This window comes from Convolutriloba macropyga, chromosome 11, assembly GCF_964194025.1.
Source record: "Convolutriloba macropyga chromosome 11, txConMacr16.3, whole genome shotgun sequence".
NCBI classification, from domain to species: Eukaryota; Metazoa; Xenacoelomorpha; order Acoela; family Convolutidae; genus Convolutriloba; species Convolutriloba macropyga.
The window spans coordinates 53,940,126-53,963,399 of NC_134478.1; the positions used below are offsets into that span (position 1 = coordinate 53,940,126).

Genomic DNA, 23,274 nt, shown 5'->3' on the forward strand with positions numbered 1-23,274 from the left:
GTGCGGTCCGTTTGGGTTAAATTCCCATTTTTTGGTTGTCGGCTAACCCCCTATCGGTAAATTGGGCAATCGCCACATAAAGAGCCTGCTGGCCGTGACGTGTACTTGAAAACGTGTAAAGTCTTCACCAGTTTCAAATTAGACACAATAGCTCATAAAACATTGCAGCCGAAAAGCAATTTAAGCAGAAAGTTTACAAATTATACGACTGGATCAAAACAATATTGTTGTAAAACAAGAAATATGTTTTTTACTTTTCAAGGAAACTGAAATGTTGTCAAAATAACATTAAATTACAAGTTGTCTAGTCTGGCCGTGACGCACTAAAGCGTTCAGTGGCCGGCTTGTTTTAAGCACTAAAATTTTCAATTACCTGAGTGCCTGACCCCGAAGCACGTGCATGATAAAAGTTCTGTAACTGGGGGGTGCCAAACGGACGGGGGATCATAAACGGAAAAGATGAAATGCTCCCTAATATGACATTCGAATGCTTGACATTTCAGGGTCACCATTTCTGCAACTTGATCTGTTCTGCTAATGATCTGTCCTATTTAGTCTTGTCTTGTTTCTCCAATTTTCTAATTACGTTACTGCTCGGGCAACCTGGGCCAAATGTAAGAACAATTTATTCCTCACTTCGGTCACTGAAGAGAGAACACAGGTACAATGTATGAATAAGTCTTCACTAATGTCGAACAATTGAATGCGACGATTAGTGGAAAACACGTTAAGCAGAGACGCAGAAATAGCAAAAAAATTGAACAAAAAATATTCGAAAAATATTAAAGTTATTCGTGAAAGTATTAAAATATTTCCAGAAAATGAATATATATATATATATATATATATATATATATATATATATATATATATATATATATATATCTTCCTAAAATATTTTTATTCTAGAAAACGATGAAAATTACTGAAAAAATGAGAAAAATTATTCCTGAAAATATTAAAAGGAACGAGAACAGACCAAGAAATGGCAACTAATTATAAAGATCATGTAAAAATCAATCCATCAAAAACTCAAATTTTGCAAGCATTAAAAAACTCAAATCACTTATCAATAGTCAAATATGCAACAGTTAGTTCAAAAATTACAGGTCACTCAAAAACTCAAAGTTTTAACAAACTCCAACGTCCCAATTCAAACGTATATTTTTTCAACTCCCATTCAACTGAAATGTTAAAAAAAGCTGCCAAATATAAAATAGGAAAAATATAAAAACAATTAGTGAAACGACTCCGCAAATACCTTAAAGAACAGCTCGCAACCCAAACCTTAACCCCCCTTTACCCGTTTTCGAGCTATAGGTAATCTAATTGCCTGATTGTCGTTTTCAAAATGTCTTATACGATAACACTCTATGCGTAAGTTTTCAAAAAAATGTTTAAGTGGTTTAATAGCTCATCGGCTAATTGCAATATTGAAAATATCGTCAATTCTGTGAACATAACACAATACTTCAGTGATTTTACAATTTTCGAAGAGAGGCGAAATAGCCAGTTTAACAACCAATGGAAAAGTCGTTCCCCCTTTCTTTCTTTTCCCAGTTTTACACACAGGGGAAAATTATATCACCTCAAATTCGCCCCAATTACAGACTGTCACAATCGAGTTATAACACGAACGGTTGAAGATAAGTAATAACCAGCACTGGTTATAAATATTAACCTGAGAGAGAGACAAAAATCCATTTTATACCTGTACGTCTATTACACAAAACTCGTAGACCAGGTCGCGCATAATAACCAGCCCCTCATTATTACAAAACTAGTGAAGCGGTTTATAATTACACAACGGAATTCAATCTACACATTACAAAATCAGTAGACGAAATCGATAAATATAGAAAGAGTTTTAAGACCTCATTAAAGACCTCATACTGCTTTTCAGAGTTCAGTTCTATACCCGAAGATTTAAACAACAGTTTACTCGACCTTTGACGCTAGATAGTCCCAGTGACGTCAATTTTCTAACTCAACACGGTTATTCTTAATTTACATATCCACACAGGTAAGGCTCGGGGGCTATACAATCACAGAATTGAAAGCAGCAGCAATATTACTCAGTATAACGAAATACGATTGAACAACTCACTTCATAAAATTCAGACCTTTTCATCAGCAGTTTAAATTTTATGATTGGACTTGCTTCACAAAAGCGTCAGGTTAACACAACTTTATAGCAACTTAAGTGTTTGATTGTTTGAGTTTCTCGGATTTGTGACTTGAAAGTTGCGCTTAGACAGACTACCTGGGCGTTAATCATTGTTTGCCTTGTTTATTAGTCAGATTCAGAGTTAATTTACATAGTGGACGTTTAGTTGCCCGAACAACGTTGCATTTGATTACTTCATCAACTAACTTGACTCGCTGGTTATTATCTTCGTAGCGTGTTAAAAGTGATTATAGAGTTCTTGTGTTAAAATGTCGCCAGTTAAGTTCTTGTCATTAATCGCCATTTCTGTCCTGCTTTTATCACTTGTCGCAGCCAAGAAAAGTGAGTATTATCCATTTCATCTTTTCAACACATCTAAATTGTTCAACTGAACCTATTCAACTCCTATGTCCCAAAAAATAAGTCAGCAATTTTACGACCCAAAAAATAAGTCACCAAATTTACGAGTATTATAATAGTGAACTAAGTACCAAATTAGGAAACCCCAGATGTCCACGGCACTATTATAAGTAATCCAAAACAATTAACATAGCTGGCAGATTGCCAGAAAATAGCCGCAATAGATTCGTAGATCGGCAGTCTAAAAAAACAGTAAAAAGACAGATCAAAAAAATTGTCTTTTGATTGAAAGCTTATCTGTTATATTTTGATTAAAAATCTGTGTAAGTTATTGCTGCCTCTATTAGCTGATCTCAAATAACCTTCATTTAGAGTGACACACACCCATTTGACCTTATCTCTTTGAATTAAAGTAAATAAAAGTCAATTTCAAAGTGAGGAAGTCATTTTTGAGAGTGAGGTAAGTCAAGTGTGACCAAAAATTTAATCACGCGAATGAACAAAAAACTCGCTCCACTAAGAGCGAAAAATGACGTCACGCATGCAACTCAGTTGAAATTGCATGAACGAATGAACAAAAAGTGGCTGTGAGGTCATATGGTCGTAACAAAAATCATGACGACGCAATAAAAAAACATAGCAGGACAAGTCCTGACGTACAATTCAAAGAATTTTCATTGACAAAACAGAAAAACAACTAGACCTAGAATGGACTATGAGTGAATTGAGAAAACCATTTTTTAAATAATCAGATCAAAAAATAAAAAAAAAACAGAAAATCAATGTCAAAATGCCGCATGTGAACAAAAAAACCACCAGCGAGAAATGAAATTTTAAATCAAACAAAAAACTAGGCATAGAATGAGCTGTGAATGGATTGGGAAAACCATTTAGAAAAAAATTCGATCCAAAAAAATTGAAAAAAAAGTAAAAATCAGAGTGAAATTGCCGCATGTGAACAAAAAACCACTACCAAGAAACCGAATTTTTGTTCAAACACCGTTTTCTCACTCAACTTTAAATTTAGAGCGAAAAAAATTGCACGCCGCAAAACCACTCGCTTTTTCGCTCCACTTCCTGTTTCAGCGTGACCAAAATCACTACTCCAATTTGACTTCAAAAATCATGAAAATGTGTGAACAGATCTTAAAAAGACAGCGCCCCAATACAATTCAAATTCTTTGAATTGTAAAAAACCAAGAGAAGGCCAATAATAGCCCCAGCTATCGCTGTGCGGCTATTAATAAAAACATGAAGTTAGACGAAAGAAAAACGAAAGTAAACAAAGGAGCGAATTGAGTCCACTAAGAGGCTTCAAATGACGTCATGAGGTTATTATAGACCAGAAAGTTTCAAAATGAAACGAATGAATTAGCTGCACAATAGGCTGTTGACGCCTGTTGCAACGACAGACCGATGATATGGCAAGATGACTAATTACACCACATGATTTTCAAAACAGGCTAATTCGGCTGCTTTTTTCTCTAGTGATAAACGTAACCGACTAAACGTCGGAAGAATTGCTCTCGAACGACTTGTGGTAGCTCTGATCAATTGCAGCCTGCTTCAGTCGGGGGGGGGGGTCTAAATGGGACTAAGAAGTTCAATAGTGGTCTTCAAATTACCACATTAGAGGGTAACATTTACCACTATTAAGATTTAAAGTAAAAATGACAAGAGTTTCGGCGCACTTTTCATTTGACTTTCAGTATTAAATTGCCGCCAATTGAGTTCAGCTGCTTGACATTGTGATTGAGAGCGAATTTTAGATCACGCGAAACGCAAAAAGCCAAGGGCGTAAAAGTCACTCGAAAAGTCAAAAAACGGTTAAGAGACAATTTTGCATTAAAAAAGACACACGTTTACAATAATTGCTATGAACTTCGTTCAAGAGCAATTAAAAAATTCCAAATTTTCAAAACTCAATCAGGTAATAGAAACCGCCTAAGCAAGAGAGCTCTAGACTATCGCCCTACATTGACCTTCACGAACAGATGTTATCTTAAGTATTTCAGTTCGAGCGACTAGTCATTATTTGAATCACGTTAAGTCACGTAGGATCAAAAAACTAATCATGATCTTGACCTAAAAATTGACGAAAGAGGGAGAAATGACGTCACGCAAAAACAGTTAAGTTACAAAAAGTTTGATGTTAATAAAAAAAATGGAAATCAGATGCTAGTAAGAGTCATCGATGGAGAATCATAGATTATTATTTTTAAAATATGATGAAATCATAACATCATATGATTAGATCATAACATCGGCTATTAAAAATGATAAATAAATTTGGGTGCAGGTTTAACTTTTTTCTCCCTAAACGCCAACCCCTTAAATTGAGCTCCTTAAATTTTCGAAAGAGAGAACATCACCCAAAACTTTTCAAAAAATCGGCAACGTTAAAGTAAGTCAAAAATTGGAAAACAGTCCAGCAAAAATTAGCAAAAAAGGACATTAATGACGTCATTATTTGATTCAACCTTAATTCAAACATTTACGTTCAGTACATTCATGCAAAAAATGTTCCTTAGATTGATGTTTCTTATTTTCAGTGCGCATTGCATGAACAAAACTAAAATATTAAATTCCAAAACTGTCGCAAACCACTAGAGCTGCCCAAAGTTGATCTCAGGAATTCATTATGAGTATAACAAATGCTTATGTAATTAGAAACGCAATTCAAGGCAAATGTGGAAATGTAATTTAAGGAACAAATGTAATGCAGAGACATGTGAATCAACGCAGAAAAAGTTAGTTTGAATACACCACCATTCAAATCTTTACAACAATGAATTTAAATCTATAAATTTATATCCATAAATTTAAATCTATAAATTTAAATCTATAAATTTTAAACAACAAATGACTAGGCCAAAACTGCTACATCTATCAACTAAAACTTTAATAAATTAGCTCATCGCTAGAATGTAGCATGACAGTTAGGACAGCGTTAGTACCATACATTGCATTGACTTTTCAAAAAGTAATCTAGATAGCAGAACGACCAAATGTTCTATTTTGATTACCCCCTTAATTTCGTATCGATATATAAAAATGCCTCAAATCGAAAGCTAACTTCCGGAGAAAACTAAATGTGACACAGCAATGAAAACGTAACCCCCTAAAGTTTATGAAATTGCTCACAAACAACGAATTGGAGGGTCAATGGTACCTTGATTCAACCGTAATACATACAAAACAGTTTCGATTAATCGAATCCTCAGACACTTGTAGGGCGTAAGGCTCTACGAGAGCTGCTCAGCCACATAATACCACCTGTTCTTTCCCTGTTCATCCCACAAAAAGGGACAAAAAATTAAAATAGCCAGAGGAAAATCGGTCACGCAAAAAATCGCATAAAAAGACCACATAACTATAATTGCTAATATAGTTTTCTCAGACTTAATTAATATCGTTTGAACTGCAATTAATACGAACTAAAATGAAACTAATTTAGGAGAATTATTGTTTCACTCTCAGTATTAATCAATCGCCAATTAAGTTAGCAGCCTCAACTCTCAATTAGAGCAATTTTGATTGAAGTCGATTTAAAAAAACCGAGGTTAAAGGGTGCGGCAAAAAATCGACCAAAAAATCTCATTAAAAAAGCAATTAGGACCCTAACATTGGCTAGCAACCTTTTGACAGCAATAATAAAAGAAGCGACAAACCAAACAATAATTGGAAATCAATTCAGAATCACCATACAAGAAAAATTGATATCGATATGTTTGGAAACTATAATGAACATCAAATTCTCTTTAGAGCAACGAAATTCTGATCATAGCAACTAAATTCTAATCAGAGCAACGCAATTCCGATCAAAGCGATCAAATTCTGATCTGACAAGTTTGAAGTGAACTATAGTTAATACGATCAGAAGACAGACCTTGTGACTCTGAACAAAGATCGCCTTAAAATTTGATTGAAAAAAATGCGCGCAATGAATATGCAAACATACCCGGCAGATTACCAGAAAATACCCGCCAGTTATCCCCATAACCAAGATTGGGATTGAAAGAAAAGAAAAAAAACTTATGAAAACGATGATTTTTGTACATAAAAAATTTTAAAGTGCGAACTATTTTGATGTCATTTTGGAACTGAACAAACTCCTGTTTCGCAATGAGACGACACAGGGGCTAGTATCAATACCAATAAGCATTAGAGATCGCAACTAACTGAGTTCAAGTAACGGTCATCTAAAATTGGGCTTTATGAGTTTATCCCGTTTCTATTTCTGATTTCGTTTTTTGATACTGACTGTTCACTTTGAATTGCTTTGCTGAGCCACTGATGTCTAAAAATATTTTTTACCAGAATGAGAGAAGAGTGAAACTAGCCTACAGAAGTCAAAAAGATTTCACGCAAAATGTTGAACACGCTGTGAACTAACCATGCCATTTAGATAAAAAATCCAATCCAAAAAAAAACGAAAAAAAAAACACTAAAAATCAAAGTGAAATTGCCGCATGTGAACAAAAAACCACTAGCAAAAAAGCGAAATTTTGTTCAAACACCGTTTTCTCACTATACTTTAAAATTAGAGTGAAAAAAATTCCCGCCGCAAAATCACTCGCTTTTTCGGTCCACTTTCTGTTTCGGTGTGACCAAATTCGCTACTCCAATTTGACTTTAAAAATCATGAAAAAGTGTGAACTGATCTTAAAGACAGCTCCCCAATACAATTCAAATTCTTTGAATTGCGAAAAATATGAGCGCTATGATAGCCGGTTGAGAAACTGAGGGCGGCTATTAAAAATACAAGACAAAACAACACCATTAAAAAGAAACCGAGGTTCAAATAATTTGTTAGGTGACAGGTCAAGAAAAGGTGACACTAAGTAAGCATGTACCCAAACGGAAGCCTTTCTCAAAATTCAGTCAAGCAGTTGGTAGTCAATATACACCGACATAAAATTTAAAACGTGAATTTTTAACAACGTTTGTTCTGTAATTAATTAGTATAATGTTGTCCATAGTAATAATTTGAATAAAATTTTATTACACTTTTAGTAACTAAGTAGCTAAAAATTTCAAATATTACAAATAAGAGAGCAATTCAGATCACGCAAAAATCAACTGCAAAACGTGGAAAGTTCAATCAAAATTCAAATCGCTCAAACGAGCGAAATACTCTAGAACATCGGTCAAGCAAAAATGTTGCATACAAAAATGACACACCAATACAATTGCTTCAAATTTTGTTCGAGGGCAATTATTTAAACTGATTACGTTTACCACGTACCACATCAATTAGCATCTAAAACAGGTATTTCTAGTACATTGTTTTGAAACAAGGGAAGATTTTGAAAATGCTAAGCAAAATAAATTTTGATAGGGCAATTAAACAATTAATGAAAAATTTTCACCAGCAAAAATTCACAATGAGATGTTCTGAAGGTCGGAAAAAATCAGAGTTTTTTTATAGCACTTTAAAAGCCAGCCTGAGTCAAAACTCCTATTATCAGCTTCTTTCCGAAGCGCATGCCAACTTGGTCTAGGCAAAAAATATATGAACATTTTTAGCAAAAAATTAAAGCCTAAAAAAGTTTTAAAAAATTGCATAAAAAAGGCACACGTACACAATAATAGGCGCAAAATTTGTTTGATAACAATTAATCACTTATTGTAATATTCAAACAGGGGAACTAGTATTAATAAATATTTACTTATTATCTTAATGTCAGAATTGTTCGAATCAGAACAAAGCCTGAAATTTCTCAAGTAAAGAGGGTAACTGTTGACAGAGGACACAGCCCCAAATGCAGATGAGAGTGGGGAGAAGGAATCGAGGATTGAGAGATTCTACAAGAAGAAAGACCTGCAACGCATCACAGAACTGATGGCAGAGATCAGCGAACTGCAGAAGTTCCTGAGTGAAGAGCACACGTTCCTCAGCGAGCTCCTCATCAGTTCTCTCTCCATGCCAAAGCCAGAGGTCAACAAGGTCGATGACTTACTTGTAAGTCTCAATCCTCCATTTTCAATTTATAACATAAACCCACTAACGTTTGACAAATTGCTATCGAACCAAATGCGGGGAATTTATTTCAGGGGGCTGTAGCCTAGATAAATTTTTCTTTATGGGTGAAAAAAAATTAGGCCCTTGTGCTTTCCTGTGCTATAATCGCTTTTACATCTTGCAGTCGAATATCAGTTTCGGCTACGGTTTCCTTTAAATAGAGCGTTAATTACTGTTCATAGGGATAGACTTGATAGTTGATTGCAGTTCTATTGATTTTTATTTTACCTCGACTTTCATTCTTAGATTATGAAAACCTGTATGAAAATAGTTCAAATATTTCTAGACGAAAAAAGTTTTTGCCTCCAGAAGATTTTTTTCATGCCTTTCCCCTCATTTCGGCAACAGTTTTCGAATCAAACAATTTAACTCAAACAAAGCTGTTAACTGCAAACGCCATTTTCTCTATTAATATGTATCATCAAATTATTGGTCATATTAGCAACCAAACATTGTCCATTCAATAAAAAAGACCACGAAAAATAATAAAACTGTTAGAGGTTTTGAAACAACAATCTATAAAGTATCGTGGAAGTAAACTGTATAACCTTTTGCATGAAAATTTCATCATCGACGGTGAAGATCAAAACTTTTCGTCGACTGTTCATAGGATTCAAGATAACTATATTTTAGGAAATCAAGAGCTGTCAATGGAAGTGTTCGGTCTGTAGTCGTAGAAATAATCATTAGCCCATAGTTTCTAAGACTCTTTCTTCCTTAAAATATAATTAATTGAAAACTTTTTGGGCTAATTTTTGGGAACCCTGTTATTCTTGATGCGTCCTAGATGCGTAGAAGGCACTGCGGTTCAATTTCTGCAGTCAAAATTTGATTTTTCCTTTTTTTCTCTCTTTATTACTGATCGAAACTTGGGAGTACGCTTAAGTCAGCTCTTATATACCATAGAAGCCGGAAAACAGAAGTGAGTTGTTAAAATTTTTTAAATTTTGAATGAGTTATATTTTGTTTTGGAGAATCTTGTTTTTTTTTAAATGAATAATATTTTAAAAACGTTTCTCGTTCATGATGAAATTAAAAAAGGTTTCTCGTCCTTCTGGGCACACTGTGAAGTAGGTCGAATGACCTCGCTGCGTGTCCTATCCTTGCTTGAAGTTCAATATACTCTGCTGATTGTGCTATTTTATTTAATTTTTGTTATTTTGTATTTATTTTATTTATTTATACTTTGCAAGCGAGGATAAATTAACTCTCTCTCTCTCTCTCTCTCTCTCTCTCGCTCTCTCATAACAAAGAGTGGACGAATTCTCCTCAGAAAACTAGAATTACACTGGCTTTGATTGTAGCCAACTTAAACCTAGTAAGGCTGGCTTCAGTTGGTAAGGGGGCAAAATTACAACTCAAGAGAGGTGTTCAACGAGTAGGGAGGGAGTCCAAACCTACGAAAACTGCCCTCCGAACCGTGAAATATTTCCTCCTCGTCAATTTCAGTGGGTCATATGCTTAGAGCTTTCAAAAAACTCCATGAGAACAGAACAGAGACCTTATATCCTCAGTTTTTGCGATTTTATCTAGCTTCTACGGAGGAAATGTCCATCGGTCAAACAAAAAAGCATGAGAACCAGTAAAATTAAATATGTTGATTAAAGAGCCTACGAAAAATTAAAGGTCCGCCATTCACAGCAGCGTAATCACAACCTTTAATTAAACTCAGACAAATTATTCGTAGCCAAATCATGACCTCGCCGGCTAATAAATTGCTCGCCCATACTTTGAGCTGGTATTTTCGTTACCAATGCAATCCCTGTTTTCTTGACGTAAAAGAAGCTGAAAGAGGCTCATGAATCAGCTTTTGCAACATAGACGGTTATCTTGCAAAATCGAACAATATTCTTGCAAGATAACCGTCCGATTATGTTAAGGAAATTAGTTTTAGGACTCGTTTAATTCCGCATCCAATTACTGAACCTGTGCTGAGTCAATTGCATTAGAGTTGAATTTCAAATGCTAAATACTGGGAATTATCAACGGATGCTTTCGATTTTAAACTTGCAATTCTATTTTCTTTCGTCCAGGCTAAAAAGTACAATTTCGGCTCTTTATAAGGTTGTATAAAATCAATTCAACCTTTATAATTGCTCCGACCTCAAATTTAACTGTGGGTTAGGCACTTTATGCTACCCTGCATTTTTTGTTAAATCAATTTTGGCCGACTGATATCTTTTTTCGAGAGAAAACAGAAGAGTAAAACCACTCCTCACATGAAGCACCCGTTCTCCATGAATTTGTGTCTCTACAACAGTTTTGAAGAATCGTGTACTTAGAGTGTAGTAAGCCGAAAGGCTCTAATAGAACTCAATACCCTCCGGGTGAAACATCTTCATCCCGTTGTTGAGGACGAAAAGTCAAATGGGTCAGACGAAAAATAACTCAAGCAAAAAATCCCATAAAAAGATCGCATTACTAATATAAATACTACAAACTTTGTTTGAGAGCAACTAAAATGGGTTAAAATTGACAAAATCTCTAAAACTAAATAAACACATGAAGAGACAATTTCAATTCTTTTTCTAGAGGACGAAAATGGAGGTTAAAGTTTCAAAATTTGTATATTTCGGTTGCTAAATCTTTGTACTTTTTCATAAGATAAGTATGTCTGCTTATTATACTTGGTTTCGAACAAAACCAGAGATTTTGTAGCATAACAAAAATTTGAAAATTCTGCTTAAAGCTAATTTCGTGCAAAATATCCTCAAATTTTTAATTAGTTTCGAGTCTTACGGTTTTGTAACCATATTAAAACTTCGTTTATAGATCAACAACCTTCAAGAAGTGAGCAGAAAATAAAAACTATCCACTTTAGCTCTCCATGAGAAACGAGAACATCAACCATTTTCAAATGTTAACTACTATCGTGACAAAATTTTCGATCTATTTATCTTCGCAGGACCACTCGTTTCAATAGTTAGAGATGACTTCGTTATTTATCATGGCTATCGGTGGATCATCAATCATTGAATTAAAATGAAGATCTTCAGCTTTTAAACGGTTAATATTATTCAGAATAGAAAGCAAACTTTCGTTGCACTAATCTAAACACCTCAAAATAATCTTTTATACAAGCAGTTTTGCTTTTCAATTTATCAAAAATTTGCCCAGAACATTAAAGTGACTGAAAATAGGTAGATTCATAGCACCTATACTTGGCAAATATAATCATTCAACCGAACACAAACAAAACTTTTAATACAACGTTGATATGTGATCGCCATACGCACCGTTTTTTCATTTTTATCGGTCGCCACAAGTATTACAATAGAAAACCTACAGAGCACAGCGAATACAGAAATTAGTGGTTCGACAAAAAACCTCAAAAAAACTATAAAAAATGATTACGGTTAAAAATTATTTCCATTAAGCCAAAAAATTTAAAAGATTTTCGGCCTATGCAACGTTGTTCATTATTGCTTTAAAGGAACTTGACTTTCAAATTTGTAAAAATGTTTGAAAAAATGGATGTTTTTTGAAGAAGAATGTACGTTTTTAGTAAAACAAAATTTGACTGCTCGGTAGTGTCAATGAAATAATTAAACAGAATCTTATCGACTGGTAAAAACATTTGCCCTGAAAAATGTTTTTCTTTTTTTCTAACTTATATTTGATAAAAAATCATTGCTGCATTTACAATTTCACATTCAATATAATCATTTTCCAATCAAATAAGGCGACTAATTTTTCGCTTGCAGATTTTTGTCCTAAAATTATTACTAAATTAAATATTATTTTTTCTCCATGTTATCAATTTGTATCAATCTTGTAACAGCAATTTTGAAAAAGAGAAAAACAGCTTAAATAATTGAAGACTATAGTAATGTGTATATGATGGCTTCCGCACAGCGGAGCAGACTCTATCCATGCATAAATAGTAAGGGATACAATGGGGCTTCCAGTTAGCCGGATAATTTGGCCTATTCCCCCTCAAAAAATATTAAATTTATGAAAATATTAGTAAAAATGAGCTAAATGTAATAAAAGCAAAAATTGGCAAATTTATGCATGGATAGAGTCGGCTCCGCTGTGCGGAAGCCATCATATACACATTACTGACTATATCTCCTAGGGTAAGTGTTAATTGTTTGAGTTACAGCTTTTACACTTGATTATCAATTTTAACCGATCCTCCTTTTTGACCAATACTTAACAAATGGGATCTGTAAAGTACCTGTTTTTGTCCCATTTTTGAAAAAGTATTAGATGAAAATTCTTTAGTACAAAAAATAGCATTGTAAAAAAGACCAGCAGGATTCTCATAATTGCTACAAACTTCGTTTGAGAGCAACAGTTGGTGTTTTCGATACTAAACTAGTTGAAAATTGTTTCAGTCAAGCAGTCGAAATGTCACAAAAGGACTTGAGCGATTCTACTCCAAGAATACTCTCACTGGTCGACCAATGAAGATGGTGAACAAACACTATGCCAAATTCAACAGCAACAAAGCTTCTGAACCCACTGGGGAACAAGGCGAATAAATTCCATCAGAACAACAACACGACACAACCGAACAGAACATTTAGACCGTAGCATGAAGTTGAAACGCTAGCGAACGTTTCAAAAGTTATGTTCAAATTTAAGACCTTCAGATATTGACATATATTTCGAATGGTTCAATGTTCGCTTGCGGTTCAACTTTATGAAACTTGCTATATATAAATAAGCGGAGCTATAGCGTGTCCCATAAAGTTGAAAAAGAAATATTTCAAATATCAGTTCAAAGGTCAGATTAAAAACGTAAAAAAGAACAAAGCAGATGAAATAAAGCAAAGGTTAAAAAAAGAGTTGGGGTTCAAATGAACACATTAATGCTTAATTGCACGTTTTGGCGTTTTTCGAACGTCCGATTGTTTCAACTTAACGGGACAGACTATATTATATTAATATCACCACATGTTGAACACAAGAATTGTTTCCATTGTCGATACAAACTTTCAGCCTTAGATAATTAGGTATAAAGTAACCTAGACAACATATTTTTTAGAGGTTAACATAGTTCATCCAGTTCATAAATAGCCTCAATAACAATTATGGATACTTATGAAATGATAATAGGATCCAGTTGTGTAAATGGGGAACAATTCTTTGCAAAGAGACTTGATACTTTGAATAGATTCCAGACCCTGCATAAAATCCACGCCTAAAATGTACTGCATGCCGCATTAAATTCAAGTTCAAATCCTGCAGTAGCTAATTTGATGGCACCCAAAATTCGAGTGGGCTCATGTGTTCGATGTCATAAGGAGGGGACAATTTTATTACTTAGATGTCAAAGAGAAGACTAACACAATATGTTTTTATATGTAGATTGACATTGATGAAGCATGGCATTAATTTATGTATGCATGTAATAACCAAATTGACAAGTTACCACCCACCTTCTTTTTACGGGTAATAGAAGAAAAGTTGCAACCTGTCATTTTAAACACTCGTTCAATTAGGTATATAACCTGCTGTTTACATCATCGCAGGTTATCAAAGTTAACTTTAGCATTGACGTACCTACTATAGTAGAAGTGACGTCTAGACAATAGACGAGAATGTAGCTTATTGCGCTCAATTAACTTTCATTAGAAAAAACCAAATTGTAGATGCAAAAATCCTAGGCCATAGCTATGTCTCAACGCCCCCTGAGAATTGCTGTAAACGCATCCGAAGATAGGATTAGATTATCCAAAAATATTGCTTTTCCGGCTAACGCGGTTCCTGAACAATTTCTACATATTTTTATCACGAAAAAATGTGTTCTAAAATATGTTTTGTGCAGCCCATTAATGAGCAATAAGCCAAACAAAGAACATACCAGGTAGACAGCTGGAAAACGGCTGCCATTGATTCCAATAACCCCGATTGGCATTGAAAGAAAAAAACGATTAAAACGAAAAAAAAACGATAAAACATTTTTAAAGTGCGAACTCTGTCGATATCATTTCTTTGTTAGAAAATCCCTGTTCATTAACAGGGATCATGACAGGATACTAGGGCTAAAATCAATACAAAAATGCATTAGAGATAGTAACTAAGACTTATAAGAACAAAGTTCAAGTATCAACCAATTAAAATTGGGTTTTATTGTTTTATCCCGTTTCTATTTTTAATTTCGTTTTTCGACAATGACTCTGTTGATTCTAGACAAATATGCTGAGCAACTGCTCCTTAAAAGCACTTTGAGTAGTATGAGAGAAAATTTTGTTCGACAAAAATATAGCACGACGTCCCGAACTACCATTCAAAAACGAAATGACGAAGAACAGGCTCGGGAAACCATTTAGAAAAAAACGAGAGGCATTTAAAAAAAATTCAAACTAATGCATGTGAACAAAAAATAACTATTCACGCCTCAGTCTTCCCTCAAAGACTGAGGCGTGAATAGCGGCCCTGTAAGAAAATGGTCTTCAGTTCACAATAGATGAAAAAAAATGGAGCAATAGCAAAAAATAGGCCAAAAATAGCCTAAAAATTTGAAACAGTCGAAAAACTTCCAAACATGCTTTAACAATCACTTATTATTTTTTACCACAAACCTGCAAATGCAGTTGGCGCAACCCTAATATTATTAATCATAGCAGATTCAAACTTTTGAAGCAGAAAATCCAGTTGAACAAAAAACCTTTGCTCACTGAGAAGAAATTTTTCACACCTCAATTTCTCGCTCTCTCAGAACTAGCGGTATCAGCAAAAAACTCTTTCGGTCCGCTCTTCACAATTGATCAGCGACCCTATAAACAATAGGGTCGCTATAATAGCCGACTGAGAAGACGAGGGCTGCTATTTTAAACAGTAACACATTTTCTCAATTCTGATTAGCTAGCCATAATCTCTATATTGAGGTCCGTCTGCCATTTTCACAATCGCCAGTAGAAAATGAGTCAAACTTGAATAAAAAAGAAATAAAGTGAAGCCCAGTACCGAGATGAAAACGAGTATAAATATAACAAAACCGACTAACGTCGGGCGAATTGCTCTCAAACGACCGGCCAGCGGTTGGCTTCGTCAGTAGCTAGCCACGGGGGGGGGGGGGGGTGTCAACCTCTAAGAACCGCCCTTCACACCATAAGTATAATTATAAGTCTCCAAAACAGTTTGAGCTCAAACACAGCTGAAAGACTCTAAGAGCACTTAATGCCCGCTGGGCGCTACCTGTTTATCCCGTTATTGAGGACGAAAAGTCAAAAGCGTCAGACGAAAAATCGGTCAAGCAAAAAATCGCATAAAAAAGACCGGCAGGACTAATATAATTGCTACAAACTTCGTTTGAGAGCAATTGATAAATCAATAAGATCGTTAATCTGAAGGAAACGGACAAAGCAGTAAAGAAGTCACAGGCAGGTAGTGCATTTCTGTCGAAGAGACTAGCATTGGCGAAACAAAACCCACTAACGTCGGACGAATTCCCCTCAAACGACTAGTGGGAGCTCGAATCTATTGCAGCCTGCTTCAGTTTGAGGGGGAGGGGAGTGGCTAAAATCACTAAGGGGGCTTCAAATGACGTCATTAGAGGAGACTATTTACCAATATAACCACCAATAAAAATGCGCTTTTTTCATGTGTCTATTTGTAGCGAACTGGCACCACTTGAGCACAGATGCTGACACTTGTAAATTAGAGCAAGATTCAGATAACGCAAAACCAGAAAGTCAAGGGCGTAAACGTCGCTCGAAAAGTCAAAGCGGCCCAGTTAAAATTTTGCCTAAAAAATCATTACGTTTACAATAATTGCTTCAAACTTTGTTCGAGAGCAATTAAATCCGCAAAAAAAAGTCAGAGGACAAGAATTTTAATAACATAGCTGGCAGAATGCCAGAAAATAGCCGCAATAGATTCGTAGATCGGCAGTCTAAAAAATCAGTAAAAAAGACAGACCAAAAAAACGTCTTTTCATTGAAGGCTGATCTGTTATATTTTGATTAAAAATCTGTATAAGTTAATAAGTTATTGCTGTCTCTATTAGCTGATCTCAAATAACCTTCATTTAGAATGGCCATTTGACCTTATCTCTTTGAATTAAAGTAAATAAAAGTCAATTTCAAAGTGAGGAAGTCATTTTTGAGAGTGAGGTAAGTCAAGTGTGACCAAAAATTTAATCAAGCGCATGAACAAAAAACTCGCTCCACTAAGAGCGAAAAATGACGTCACACATGCAATTCAGTTGAAATTGCATGAACGAATGAACAAAAAGTAGCTGTGACGTCATATGGTCGTAACAAAAATCATGACGAAATAAAAAAAACCAAGAGAAGGCCAATAATAGCCCCAGCTATTGCTGTGCGGCTATTAATAAGAAAAAACCTTTTGGGAGAACTCAAAATCCGATTTGCACCATTATTTGTTTCACCTCGAATTTAATCCTTTATATAATAGGCACTATACTATAATCATTTGAACATGCCCCAAGCTCCACGGCCATACCTCAGCGAGCCGTGGAACTTCATATGAAACTATCACAATCAAAGACGGGATTAAATTATTCTGTTAATTATTAGGAAACATGCTTGTAATGCTGACTGCTAATTTGTGTGGTGAAATGACATGGTGTTAAGATATGAGGGGTTAAATGAATCGGGGCGAAAAGGAGTGGAACCATAATCAAGGCCATCATAATGGCAAAATTAAGAAAGATGGGTTATGTAACGAGCCAAGAAGCTCAAAACTGATGCAACCCATTGCATTCCCATTGACGCCGTGAGACTGTGGGCATTGATCTAGTTTTATATGCTTAAGATAGTCTATTAAACAGGACAGATAACCGAAGATTTGCGTGGAGCAATTTTTAACACGTTGTTAGTGCAAAAGAAGTATGCAGCAGTGCTAAATGACTCAAGATCTGAGATAGGTTTTTCATAGCACAATTTGTCTCATTAGAACCATCTTCTTATTTATCTCAAAAAAAGTTATTAAACATTCCCTTCTACTGCCGGACACAATGCTTTCGAAAAAATAGACGACGGATTGGCTTTAGTTGTAGCTAGCTTAAGCATAGGGAGGCTAGACTCGGAACGAGGATAAAGCACGCGCGGGGGAGGGGGTTGACAAGTTGCCATACAAAACATAAATATCTTCCTCAGCAGTTTCCATAAACCGTAGACTTTGAGCTTAGAAGAGCTCTAAGGGAGCTGCTCAGAGTCTAAATGCTCTCGGTCTTTACCAGTTTATCCTGTTACTTTCTAGGAAAATTCAAATCACTCACGCAAACGGAAAATTTATCCAGAAGAAAAGCTTGAAACTTTGACCCAGAGCAATTAATTATCTGAGTTCTCACAATTTATATCAGTTCAAAAAAGTTGTCCAGCATAGCTCTTCATGAAAAAGACAGACTCTCCCCCATAACTTGGTCTTCACAAATAACAAGTTTGTATACTTTTGTATATTTATTAGCGAACTACAAAATCGAGTCTCAGTTAACACAGATATGAACCCACACAATCAAGTCATATCAGGACATTTCGCTTCATTTCTCTGTTGATCAAATTTAATATTGAAAATATGGCTACCAATTTATGAGAAATCAGTTCACACAATTGACGCCTCAGAAAATTTAATATATAGAACTTAAGTTGCCTTAAGAAAAATCTGAAAAACTATGTTTTAGTTTAGGATAAATGAAGCAATTCCAAAAATCATGAGGTTGGCGATCAATTCTTACTGCATTTAATCTTAGTTACAAACCATAACAATATTGTCAAGATTTTCCTTATTAAACCAAATCTGTTATTAATGTTATGCCTTTAATAAAGATTAAATGCGGCAAATAATGATAGTAAAATACATGATTTTGAAGTCGCTTCATTTATGTGAAATTAAAACAGAATGCTCTATCAATTTAATGTTATATCAGATAGAAGTGAGGGCACAGCTGATCTGTTGTCTCGTTCACATTCTCTGCTTTTAAAACGGAAGCTCTCAGCTTCTCCCTTCAGAAGACAACAAGTATATCTTGGATGATTAGATAACTACCTGATGATTGGGTTTGGCGCGAGTGAATTTGGGAATGCCTCTGACTGTTTTGGTACTCTGCTGTTGTTTAGTTGCCTCCCAGTCCTCGAAAGCCTCTTCTGTAACATTATACCAAAAAACATCAGAGATAAAACTTTGTTTATGAAAATCATGAGGCAAACACAGCACAATTACTGCCGAAAATAGCTACTGATTACGCCCTTGAAACAAAAAACACAAAAAACCCGGAAGAATTCGGGAGGCTGCTCTGCCAAAAAAAACTACCCGACCAAAAAAAACTAGTACCCACTAAAGCCACTCATGATAATCAAGCGAAATAAATTTTGTAGTCAATTCATGAAAAAATAAGTTCTTGAAAACAACGCACTAAAAAACTTGAAAAAATTAATTAATTTTCTGATATTGCCAGGCCCAAAAAAGCCACCGTTTACTCCCTTAACGTTCATTGAAACAAAAAATGAAAGAAAAAAGATACAAATTCGGAGACCTTTTCTCAGTGTCACAAGGGTTGTATTTTGATGCGCTCTATTTAGTTAGAATAAACAATCATACAGAATTGAGTCTCGAAACTAAAAGGCTAGTTGTGCAATCTAGATTGCCGGAAAATAGCCGCGGTAGACGCTTGTGGCCTTCCATGGAAGTGAAACAACTCAGAAATAAGATAGACAGATTGACCACCATTCCATTGATGGACCACTTATAGAATCTGAATATTTAGGGTGGAGGTTTCACCCTATTCACAATTCCACAATTGTTCCTAGAATCTATCTTTAGAGAAAACTACTGGACTGGATAGTAACTTCACAAACCTACTACTCTTAACTAGACTAAAGGGTTATACCAGGCCCTCCGTTCAAGCCCTAAAGAATGTATTTTCAGGCGCTATAGAATTGTAGTCAATTGCCAATAATAATGATGATATTAGAATATGTTTGTAATGCCTCACTATGTTATATGATATTTTAGATTCTAAGAAACGTTTTACCAAATGAAACAAATTGGTGACTCTAAGATTGAGAATTATACCAGGTCCTCAATTCACTTTCTAATTAATCGATCAACCAATATACTTAAAGCAAAATAGTAGATGACATGAAGAGCTCGTCGGTGTTCACTCCACAACCCAACCAGACGAGTATTAACCAACTTGATAGAACGTTAAGACATTGCCCATCAGGTACTTCAGGTTACTGCAGACCGTTTTAATTGTCTACTTGGTTCACCATTCCATACTACAAGGGTTGTCTTAACTTGCCAAGTCTTCTACGAGCAGGCAGGCCTACCCTCAGAGTGCCTTCACTATGCGGTCTCCTGAAGGAGATTGGCCGATTAATACTCTCAGAAATCAATCGTCTTGATGTTGTCCTGGACTCGGTGCTGCCCTCCAGTTCGTTATCCTAACCTAACCTAATTATTGATTGGTTGATCACTACATTACTAGTCACCAAACTAATTTAAATCTAATAAATTAAAGCTAGACTGAGTATGATTTCAGATCCTTAGAGATGTATTGTGAAGTTACTAAAGTTGTACAATTACGCTGTTGATTAACAGAAAACCGAAAGAAACTATTAAATTTTACCCAATCTTAATTATTACAAGGCTATGGTTCCTTCAGAACAACTAGTTACAAATGCCTATGAGTTCCAAGTATCGAAGCGTTTAGCAAATACCTACTAGATACCAGTTTAAGCTCTACTAAGTCATAAGAAAAGGTCTAAAAAGAGAAAGTAGTGGAAAATTTGCTAAGTTAATTTAACGAAAAGTATAGTTACCAGAGTATACTAGTTCAAACAATTATTACAATTTTCAGTACCACGACAGCGATCTGTTAACTCACTCGTCGAATCAAATTTACTCCGCAATTTCGATTATCACAATATAATTGTTTTCAGACTGATTTTCGTTACAAAAATTGGCTAAAAGAGCCGTATATAGTATGCTTATCTATGTTTGGTTATGATTATTTTGTCCTATTTTTACCAAATGTTCCGAGCATTTGTGTGAAAAATACCTTTTTGGGAAAAGTTTTCAAGAGGTCATTCATGACTTTGATAACCTACGCCCCTAATTTGGGTTTCTAATCCAATAATACGTGGGTGAGAATTTTGATTTTCAATCTATATAATCTTGATCCGAGTCAATATTTACTTATTCAACCGTTCTCATCAGTTTAAATTTCTTCACCATTATTATCTTTCTACAGTTTCAATTTTAGAATTCGCTTTTGTGTTGGGAATAATTCAAGGTCAGTATTAATTTGGTTCTTTTCCGAAAAACGCTTAAGTTTAACTTTCCATTCCTACACCACTAGACTTTTTGGGTTAGATTCGCACTGTCATTTTTATGAAACACATACGCTCTATAAGGAAAAACCCTAGTAGAGTTTTTTTTAAAATTAACAATCGAAATTAAAAACTCAAGACTAATACTTAAGAATTAGGGCATATACGTTTGCCACTTATTAGATGCGCACAATTGATCTTTAACTAGTAAATGTTCATAAAATTTGAAGTTCATTAAGTGAGTTCAGAAGTCATTTTTTGAGTGAGGTTAGTCACGCAATTGAATTAAAAGTAGAACAAACAAACGACATCATGCACACAAACTTTAACTGCAAAGCAGTAGTAGTCACTGTAATTGAAAAAGTCAATGGTCGCAAGAATAATCGATGGAGACGACGAATTAAAAAAAACATAGGACAAGTCCTGAAACAATTAGAAGAATTTTTATTGACTAAACGAAAACCAGACCTTAATTGGACAGTAAATGGATTGGGAACACCATTTAGAAAAAAATGCAATGCTAAAAAAGATAAAAAATGAAAGCCAAATTGCCGCATGTGAACAAAAATGACAATCGAGAAAGCGAATTCTTGTTCAAACACCATTTTCTCGCTCTACTTTAAAATTCCGAGTGAAAAAATGACGCCGCAAAATCAATCGCTTTTTTGCTCCACTTACTATTTCGGCGTGACCAAAATCACTACTCCAGTTTGACCTCAGAAGTCATGAAAATGTCAGGTCTTTAAAAAACAGCGCCCCAGTACAATTCCGATTCTTCGAATTGTAAAAAACCACGATGTCCAGAATAATATCCGCTATCGCTTCGCGGCTATTAATCATACAGAATTCAGTCTCGAAACTAAAAGGCTAGTAATCTTAATACTAATACCAATTAATTCAGAAACGCAACTGAAAATCGATTACTCTTTTCTCCATTAGCTGAGTCACTACAATGCGCTAATTTTTGAATAAATTATAAACTCTAGTCAGATGAAACAGTGATTGAGGTAAGTCAGAAAACCAGCGTTAAAAGGCCTTTGAAAAGAAAACATAGCTGGCAGAGTGCCAGAAAATAGCCGCAATAGATTCGTAGATCGGTAGTCTAAAAAAACAGTAAAAAAGACAGACCAAAAAAATTCGTCTTTTCAGTGAGGGCTGTTATATTTTGATTAAAAATCTGTATACGTTATTGCTGCCTCAATTAACTGCTCTCTAATAACCTTCATTTAGAGTGACACACATCCATTTGACCTCATCTCTTTGAATTAAAGTAAATAAAAGTCATTTTCAAAGTGAGGAAGTCATTTTTGAGAGTGAGGTAAGTCAAGTGTGATCAAAAATTTAATCACGCGCATGAAAAAAACTCGCTCCACTAAGAGCGAAAAATGACGTCACACATGCAATTCAGTTGAAATTGCATGAACGAATGAACAAAAAGTGGCTGTGACGTCATATGGTCGTATAGCAGGACAAGTCCTGACGTACAATTCAAAGATTTTTCATTGACTAAACAGAAAAACTAGACCTAGAATGCACTATGAGTGAAATTGCCGCATGTGAAGAAAAAACCACTACCGAGAAAACGAATTTTTGTTCAAACACCGTTTTCTCACTCTACTTTAAAACTAGAGCAAAAAAATTCATGCCGCAAAAGCACTCGATTTTTCGCTCCATTTGCTGTTTCGGCGTGACCAAAATCACTACTCCAATTTGACTTCAAAATCATGAAAACGTGTGAACAGATCTTAAAAAAAGACAGCGCACCAATACAATTCAAATTCTTTGAATTGTAAAAAACCAAGAGAAGGCCAATAATAGCCCCAGCTATCGCTGTGCGGCTATTATTAAAAAGACCTTTCTTATTAGTGTGATTTTGCCCAGAGGCCCGTTTGAACTGGCTTTTGGGTGTGCTCTTGCCAGACCCACTGATTTCGATATCTCCCCCACCCGATCGCGCACTGTCAGAAAACATAGCCGGAAGAATTCCGGAAACGACTCGAAGTGAAAATCCATTTAAACGCCAACCAACAACTCATCAAACAAAACGTGCCTTCAATTTATTATTATCTTGAAACAAAGTCATGAAAAAAACAAAAACAATAAAATCAAGTCTGTTAAAATATGATAAAAATCTGATCAAATTTTGTTATAAATTGAGATCCCGAAAAAACTATCTCTGCCAAAATAACTTCATCAAAACAACTAGTACTTAAAAAACCCACTTATGTGAATTTTGAAAAAATACTTTAGGCTAAATTATGAAAGAAAAGCTCTTAAAAACAACTTTCACTGAAAACTGGAAAAAGTTACTAAATTTTTTAATATTTCAAAAAACATATAAATCCAAAGAAAAACTTCCTTCAGCCAATAGGTTATCCAGATGCTCGCAAAACAATAGGCAAGTCATAATAGGCAAAGAAACTTAGCTAAAAACAGCAAAAAAACGAAAAACTGCAAAAAATTAAGAAAAATAG

General features: G+C 34.9%; 2 protein-coding genes across 3 annotated transcripts in view; one reads left to right on the forward strand and one right to left on the reverse strand.

The window, feature by feature from the left end:
• LOC142350001 (uncharacterized) overlaps positions 1-23,274 on the reverse strand; it is a 64,720-nt gene that overhangs the window by 30,770 nt on the left and 10,676 nt on the right. For both annotated transcript variants that reach the window (XM_075401887.1, XM_075401888.1), the window contains exon 9: positions 18,516-18,613. In XM_075401887.1, coding sequence (XP_075258002.1) covers positions 18,516-18,613 — 98 coding nt within the window. The remainder of the gene's footprint in view (positions 1-18,515; positions 18,614-23,274) is intronic.
• On the forward strand, positions 1,577-13,938 carry LOC142349230 (uncharacterized). The gene is made up of 3 exons (XM_075400655.1): positions 1,577-2,509; positions 8,278-8,492; positions 12,893-13,938. Exons 1-3 carry the CDS (start codon positions 2,437-2,439, stop codon positions 13,037-13,039), a joined length of 435 nt encoding a protein of 144 aa, XP_075256770.1. The 5' UTR covers positions 1,577-2,436; the 3' UTR covers positions 13,040-13,938.